The sequence below is a fragment of the Nematolebias whitei genome, chromosome 14 (assembly GCF_014905685.2).
Source record: "Nematolebias whitei isolate Nwh7 chromosome 14, NemWhi1, whole genome shotgun sequence".
NCBI lineage: Eukaryota > Metazoa > Chordata > Actinopteri > Cyprinodontiformes > Rivulidae > Nematolebias > Nematolebias whitei.
The window spans coordinates 30,671,676-30,680,452 of NC_056511.1; the positions used below are offsets into that span (position 1 = coordinate 30,671,676).

Genomic DNA, 8,777 nt, shown 5'->3' on the forward strand with positions numbered 1-8,777 from the left:
TATATATATATAGAGAGAGAGAGAGAGAGAGAGAGAGAGAGAGAGAGAGAGAGAGAGAGAGAGAGAGAGAGAGAGACATACATAGATACATACAAATAAATACTAAAATAAAGAACTACTTATTACTTGTACTTCTATTCCTACTTCGCAGTTTTTCACTTATCGCGGGGCTTCAGGGTATGAATCCCCTGCGATAAATGAGGGACTACTGTATTCATATTCTGAATTTGAGCAAACTCATCCAAACAATAGAATACAGTAAAATCCCTCCAAGATATTCAGTCGTGCGTCATAAAGTAACCTGACCAACCTCTTCCAAACACATCGTAAGACTCTGAAGACCGCTAAAGCAAAGCAAGTTCTTTATTGTCTAAGACTTTCAGCTTGCTAACTAGCTCAACTCACTGAAAAAGGTGCTTAAACAACTAAATGCTAGATAAGAGATAATCTGATTTGCTTATGATCAATACTTCTAACTATAGGGAGACCGTGATTGTGATTCTTTCTCGCACTTTACATTAAAGCCAGGTGTGTTTGCTCTGTTGCTTCGAGTGTATTTTTAGCACCGTATTGACTGAAGCTCAGCAGGAGATGACAAACTGAACACTATGAGGCCTTCGGGTAGTGGTAGCAGCTCATATAACGGCCTCTGTTCATGTACACACTATAAGGTGTAATGAGTAACACAGTCAGGACAGATCTGAGTTCAGTTAGAATAATAACAGGCTCAAACATAAATGAACAGTCAGGCATGATTCAATAAGGCTGCCAAACTGTTAAAGTTATGACAATTACAGGACAAAAAATAAAATAAAATAGTTGTAATCTTGTGCAGGTATGATGTTATATACTGTTATATTGTGCTCATAATTGGGCTCAGTAAATGACTGGCTGTACATTTAACAGGAAATATATTCTCCTTTGTATTTTTAAGCTGTGTTTTAAAGGCAAAATTAGATAGTTAAAAGGCATAATCAAGAGGGCTTCTTAGGAAAAGTTACAAATAAAATCTTACCTGTTGAAGATAATTCTTTGAATTATCTCATTTTGGAGAAAGAAAAGTTTAATCATGACAGGATTGAGCTAACGGCTATCTTTTCTCTCCACAGTTTCACAGCAGTTGATGAGCACATTAGGTCAAAGACCCTCATACCACTGTCAGTTTCTCATTATGTTATGATATTTACAAATAACATTGCAGTTATTTCCAAGTAAAAATAGCAACTGCTAGCTGTAGCATTCCCTGTGCAGTCTGGATTAGCTTCTATCAAGAATATCATAATTCTGTCAAAATTACTGCTCGTGCAGGATTTGAACCTCCTGCTGTCCTGGGGTCAAAATGATCCACGAGGCTTCAGTTTTTAAACTGAGACCTCGTGGATCATTTTGACCCAAGTGCAGCAGGAGGATTAAATAGTATTACATGTATTTGAATGGGGAACTATATATTTTGAAGATATGAGTTGTTTTAAGACAACAAAATCCACTATAGGAGTGGGTCCTCTTGAGTTAGGCATTATTAGCTTGTCAGTATGGTCTTAGTAGATCCCCTGCAAAGTGAAATTTGTTGTCTTAAAACACATATTGCTTTAAAGACTTCATGCAAACACTTGTATTTAAACCTTAAAGTACTGTTAACTTCACATTATATAGTTATTTTGGCAAACATATTGTGTAAAGTTGCCTGAAGTACCACTACTGCAGAAGAACAGGTGCTGGTGTTATTTAGGCTTATAAGAATAACTACAAAATTTCACGTAACAAGTACTGAGAGACTGAAGTCAGAGTAAAATGAAATGAAAAGCCACAAAATGCTGGAGATTGAAGCTCTTTTAAGGCAACAGCGATCCACTTTGATCTTGGTCTTGCTCAGAGTAGTCATTAGCTAGTCAGTCCAGTCAAAACATAACTATTTCCCCAAACAGGACGCTCAAAGGGCTATCTATAGCAGGTTAGATATTAATTGTTCATAACCTTTAAACAGAACTACATTTTATATTCACCAAAACACAACCTTTAAGGAAGCTAATCCTCCAGATTCCCACCTCAATATCCATCCGATTAATAAAAAAATATATCTCAGTATTTTATTAAAGGTACAAAGAACCATTTTATACAATGTTCTGATGTTAGCTGAGCAACTTTGGACAAAACTGGCTTGTCACCAGACAGCGTGCCTTTGTTTTACTGTTGTTAGCTCCATCTTCTCTTTAAAGATGGGACTAAATATACTAAAATACTAAATGTTTGTTTATCATGCTACAACTGTGACTGTGTTGATATAAAGAAAAGCACAAGTTGAAAATATTTCAGCTCCTCTCCCCTCGCATTAGCAAGGTTAAAATGTCTCTAGCAGTATTTAAACGCATATCTTCATAAACTGGTGTACCTCAAAATCAGACCACATGTTCCACCTCACTTTGCTTCCCTTCTGTATGGCCCTTTGCTTTATTTTTACTTAGATTAAGGGAATTTGTGGTTATGGAACCTGACACTAACAATAAGCAACTTTATTGTTTATTAATTATCACATACAGTTTGACACGTTAAAATAAAACAGCAACCATGAAAAAAAAAAAAAACAAGGGCACAGAATCCAAAGAACGCTGCCTATTTGCTTATCAGACATCTTTTTATCTGTCTCTCTTGAGCCTTTTTATTTAATTTTTTTTTACAAGCAATGGACTGACCTCAGAAATCTTCTGGAACTGGATGTTGGCCTGGCTGCATTTCTCTGCCGTCTCCACCGCAATCTTGTAGTTGTCCACAAAAGCCTTGTAAACACCCAGCTGGCTGGCCTGCAGCATCGAAGAAGAGACGGGATAGAAAAAAAATGAGTGAGGAAGCTGGAGACACAATAAAGTGTGAAACCATCAAAGTCAAATGAGTTGATCTATAAAACATAATTAAAACAACAGGTCGGCAAAAAATACTTCTACAGGTGAGCAATGGAGAGCATCCTGTGCTCCAGCATCAACCAGTGGCATGAAGGCTGCACAACTCCAGAAAGAAAAGCTTTGCAGAGAGTGGTGAAGGCTGCACAGAAGTCTGTTGGAGTCAGTCTCCCCACCATCACAGACATTTACACCGCTAGATGCAGGAAGAGAGCCACCTGCATCATGAAGGACCCCACTCACCCAGCAAACACACTTTTTCCCCCACTCCCCTCAGGAGGAGGTTGAGGAGCATTGTGTAGAACCACAAGACTGAAGAACAGCTTCTACCCTGAGGCTGTTAGACTTGTGAATCTCTAACCAGGATAATCACTGTGAAAAATCACATCATGTTGCTGCTGATCTGTTTCATGTTGATGTGTTCATTCATGCTCATCTGCTCACACAGACTCATGTTCATGCTGCTGTTTGACGTAATGTTTTTATGCTACTAGTGTATATTTAGTTGACGTTTTTCTTAGTTCATATCTTAGATGTTATTACTGTTTTTCTTTTACAATTTATACTTTTGTTGGATGTAACTGGGACCCTGTGTACACAATTTCATTCGCACCACATAATAAAGAACCTTGAATCTTTGAATCCTTGAATACAGTATATATACCGAGAGCATTTTACTAACCAATAACCACTTAATTAATGTATTCACCCTTTAATAATCCATTAGCTACAGGGAACTTTATAGCATAACAAATTAATATTTATCCAATGAGACCAAATTTGTCTTTGAAGTTTTATTGCAAAAATTATTTAAAAAAAATAAAACAATAATACAAAGAATAAGTACTGCATAATAACTAGTTTGAAGAAGTACTTGTTGAATGAATATGTAGAATAATTACCTATTGATTAACCAATAAGGATTAATCAAGGATTCATTTTCTTTTATCCACTACAAAATACATAATTTTTGGGACAGAAGTAATTATGTGCTATACGCTCAACAAATAAGATAAAGTTTAACTCTGTAATACATAGTTTACTTTGAAATTTGCCTGTCTTTTCCCATCCACATCAAGATGGGAAAAGACAGATGACGGAACTGAACAAGTCGCACAAAAGCACAGATTTGTTATAAGATTTGATCAGATTAGGTTATTTACTAACACAGCAAGCAAGAAAATGATAATTTTTCAAGTTGCATTTTTCATTCATTCATTCAACCTTTATTTAAACAGATAAATCACATTGAGCCTAAAAGACTCATTTACAAGTGAGACCTGTTCGGACAAACAAAAAAGTGGTAAAATGGACACATGTAGGAGTTGGAGGTGAAAAAATTCCTATCAGACTTTTTTTTTTTCCTGCCTGAGAGAAAAAAAAACTCTAATATTAAAAAAAAAAAACCCACCTCGCACAAACAAGCACATAGTGACATAGACATTCTGCAGAGGGGGGAGCTGAGAGCAGTGAGCATGTTCATAGATGCTCTCGAGGTCACTAAGAGTTTTGATAAGGATGGAATAATCAGCCAATGTCCTCTGGTGAGATCCATAAACATTCTCAAGGTATGTCGAAGAATGGCCAAGAATAACGTCTATGAGAATCCAAGAGTCCTGAAATGATGACACAAAGTTTATTCAGCTGGTTTCATCTTGCATCAGCTGGCATGGTGTAACCAGACCCAATATTGAATCAAAGTCCTCAACAGATTCTCAGCCCATTTCAGGATCAAGTCGGCCATTACAGCTGACAGTTGCTCCGTTTTTTTCAGTACTTCGGAGGCTGACTGTTTCTAAAACTTCATGCAGGACAAAGGTTACAGTTCAGGAGGTCCTTGTAGGATCGTGCCAGAGTCTCGTCCATAGTGACCAAGGTGAGACGTTAACAGGGCCGGCAGGAAGACCGCTGATGAGAATAGTCGGCGGGTGATAAGCAGTCCAAAGCTTATCTCAAAGCTGTGAAGCTTTGCAGAGGAAAAAAACTTTTATTTTCTATAATTATCTGTTTCTCTTTCTACTTAGCTTTAACAAAAATAGTTCCTGAGCAAAACTTGTTTATCTTTTGGAGTAACAAAGATGATGGACAACACGAAAAAACATCAGGATGGGAAAAGGCAGAAGACGGAACAGAACAAGTCGCACAAAAGTGAAGATTTTTGTGTGACTTCAGTTCCTAGGACAGTGCTGGCATTTCCAGACTGTTTTGACTATCGTTTCCTTTCTGTCCTCCAGAACTTTACTGCAAAGTAGTAGGTCCAACTTGGCTTTACACTTGAATATGTCACACAACTCAAATAAAAGCTTTGCTTGATAAAATAATTCCTGTTTTGATTATTTTGTTTGCAGAAAGCAGATTGGCTACATACATTTAATCTTAATCTGCACCAAGCCCCAACCACTGGAGGCTTTGTGCATTCCTCTTCTTTAAATGAGTCAGTCTTTTCTCTTATCCTCTACAGCTCCACTCTGCAGCACTGAGGGTGCATTGTAGCACCAGCTGCAGAGCAGCAGTGCATGAACATGCAGCCTGCTTCAGTTTGAATACAAAGACTGAAGAACGCCTGCATCCCATCACATCAACTAGACTGGACTCAGCTGAATGGACTGAATGAGCAGGATGTGCTGGTTTTGCTCTTAAACTCATGAGCTCCTTGTTTTATTTCCTCTCTTTTAACTTGTCCTCAAAACACAAAGTTTAAAGCTGGGTCTTAAGAAAATCTTTTAATCAATTAATGCACTCAAGAGATGTCGTAGATGTGTTGTGCACTGTTTTTCAGTTCTTATCACAGAACGAAAATATCTAACAAGTAGAGTGGTCTAGACTGGAGGTCACCAACCCAGAGTCACCATACTTAAACAATCTTATCTTTACAAGAAAATTAATTTAGTCAAAGCACAATACTGGGCAAATGAGATAAGTCACTATATTTGAATGCTGCAGCTCCAAAGATAGATATTTGGCAGCTTGAGTGGAAATTACAAATCAGGCAGCATGACGTCCCGGTATTTCATCATTTTATCGTGTTGCTTAGACAGAGAGGGACAGGAAGCTCAAGATGGTCAGAAATAGACAGAAATCTGTTTGTTGTAGCAGCTCAAATGCAGTAACACTTCACACAACCAGACAAAGTGTCAGCTTTGGACTGACAGTGAAGGAAGCAAAGACTCACAGCCAGGAACAGAAGGACCAGTTTCTCCTCATGAGGACCTTCATTTAATCCTTTTCTAAGACCAATTATGGATTTTTCAAGCTTGTTTGAGATTATTTTAGGTTATTTTCATCACTTTGAAGGCGCATATACAACCCTATGATCAATTAAAGAAAAGCAAAGATGAATTCATTAAACAATTTCACTGCATATTCTAACTGAGCTGCATCAAGTGATGGCATGGTTTTAATTTAGACTTGTTTGAACACATTTGTGTGTATTTATTTCTTATGTTTAAGTTAAATTAGATGTATATTATGATTATGTGTGGCATTGTGTTTCTACAGCAGGTTTTAATGAAGCTCCCCATTCAGCTGAAATGGTTGGGTCTTTTTTTATACTCAGACCTTGGTCATAAATGTGCCCGTCAGGGACTGCAGAATTAATCCAACTACAGTTCAGGACAACAACATTGTAAATCCAGCAGCATCTCTGATCAACCACAGCCCCAGGGGACTGAACTTTGCGGTTGCACCAAGTAGAATTCCTCTGGTGGAGATGATCACAGCCACAGAATCAGCCATCCGCAACAACAAAATGAAAGAGGGTGACGCAGAACAGCTCAGAATCAAAGTTTCATCCTGCCTCAGCAATGCCAAACCACCACCTTCCAACATCAGTAGAGAGGAAAGGGATGCACTCACCACTCTTAGCAAGGACAAAAACATCATCATTCTCCCAGCAGACAAAGGAAGGTGCACAGTGATTTTGAACCAGAAAGATTATCATGAGAAAGTTATGACACTCCTTAGTGACTTAACCACTTATGAACCTCTGAAAAAAGATCCAGGAAGTGGTTACAAGAAGAAGTTAATAGATTGCCTGAAAAATTTGGAGCAGGACAAGGCTATTGACCGTATTCTGTACCACAGACTGTACCCAGGGGAGGCCACACCTAGTCTGTATGGTTTACCTAAAATCCACAAACAAGGTGTACCTTTAAGACCTATTGTTAGCATGATTAACTCTGTCACTTACAATGTTTCAAAATATCTGGCGTCTGTACTCATCCCTTTAGTTGGCAGCTCAGAACACCACATACAGAACACCATGGACTTTGTGGATAAGGTGAGGGATGTCATCATGGAGACTGATGAAACAATGGTCTCTTTTGATGTCACATCACTCTTTACGTGCATTCCTGTTGATGATGCAGTAGAGGTGGTCAGTTTAAGATTAAAATCAGACACCACTCTGAGCAGCAGGACCACGCTTTCCACAGAACAACTGTGTCAACTCTTGAAACTGTGCCTGCAGTCAACCTACTTTACATATGGGGAGCAATATTATAGGCAGAAACATGGGTGTGCTATGGGGTCTCCAGTTTCTCCTATTGTTGCCAACCTGTACATGGAGGAGGTAGAAAAGAGAGCCTTGACGTCCTTTTCAGGGACACCACCAAGTCGTTGGTTCAGGTATGTTGACGACACCTGGGTTAAAATTAAATCTCAGGAAGTCCAACATTTTACTGACCACATCAACTCTGTGGATAAATACATCAAGTTCACACGAGAAGATGTAAAAAATGGCAAGTTGGCTTTCTTGGACTGTGAGGTCTCAGTCTCTGATAGAGGACATTTGCAAACCGAGGTGTACCGCAAACCCACCCACACAGACCAGTATTTGCAGTTTGACTCCCATCACCCTTTGGAGCACAAGTTAGGAGTCATCAGGACTCTGTATCACAGAGCAGACAGCATCCCCACTAACTCGGGAGCCAGGCAGAAGGAGAAATCCTACACAAAACAGGCTCTAGAGCAATGTGGATATCCTAACTGGGCCTTCCTGAAAGCAGAGAAGAAACCAAACAGGACTCCAGTCAGCCATCAGGTGAAAAGGAGGAACCCAGACCCAGACCAGTGGTCATTCCGTATGTTGAGGGAGTATCAGAGAAACTGAGATGTTTATGTTCTAAACATAACGTCCCAGTGGCTTTTAAACCCCAAAATACATTAAGGCAAAGACTGGTTCATCCCAAAGATCCAGTCCCCCGGCACAAACAGAGTAATGTTGTGTATGCTGTTCAGTGTCAGGAGGGCTGTGATCAGTCTTACATCGGGGAAACTAAACAGCCACTGGCCAAAAGGATGGCCCAGCACAGAAGATCAACATCATCAGGTCAGGATTCTGCGGTCTACACTCATCTCCAGGCCAGCGGTCACTCTTTCAAGGATGAAGATGTTCACATCCTGGACAGAGAGGAACGATGGTTTGAGAGAGGAGTAAAGGAGGCCATCTTTGTGAAAAGAAATCGTCCATCATTAAACAGGGGTGGAGGCCTCCGGGTTCAACTGTCCCCCTCTTACAATGCTGTGATTGCTAGTATCACTCAGCCCTCTGTGAATAGAAAACAGCCATCAGTGTGCTAATGATCCATCGTTAGGCTGATGGTCCTTCTTGAGCATGTGATCAGCTGGTTTTGGTTGTCAGCAGCAAACTGGTTGATCCACTCTGAGAAGGTGCTATTTAAGAGACTGAGCTGAAAACAGCACCTCAGACTGAGGAAGTCTCTTGGATGAGAGACAAAACATTTCTATATTTTTTTGCTTTGTTTTTTTTTTTTGTTTGTTTTTTTTTTGAATGTCCAGAGGACCAGATTGAACTTTTTTGGATTATGATTATGTCTGGCATTGTGTTTCTACAGCAGGTTTTAATGAAGCTCCCCATTCAGC

At 39.3% G+C, this 8,777-nt stretch overlaps 1 protein-coding gene across 1 annotated transcript in view; it reads right to left on the reverse strand.

Annotated features, from left to right (window-relative positions):
- abr (ABR activator of RhoGEF and GTPase) overlaps positions 1–8,777 on the reverse strand; it is a 212,122-nt gene that overhangs the window by 86,140 nt on the left and 117,205 nt on the right. The window contains exon 5 of the mRNA XM_037688041.1: positions 2,691–2,798. Coding sequence (XP_037543969.1) covers positions 2,691–2,798 — 108 coding nt within the window. The remainder of the gene's footprint in view (positions 1–2,690; positions 2,799–8,777) is intronic.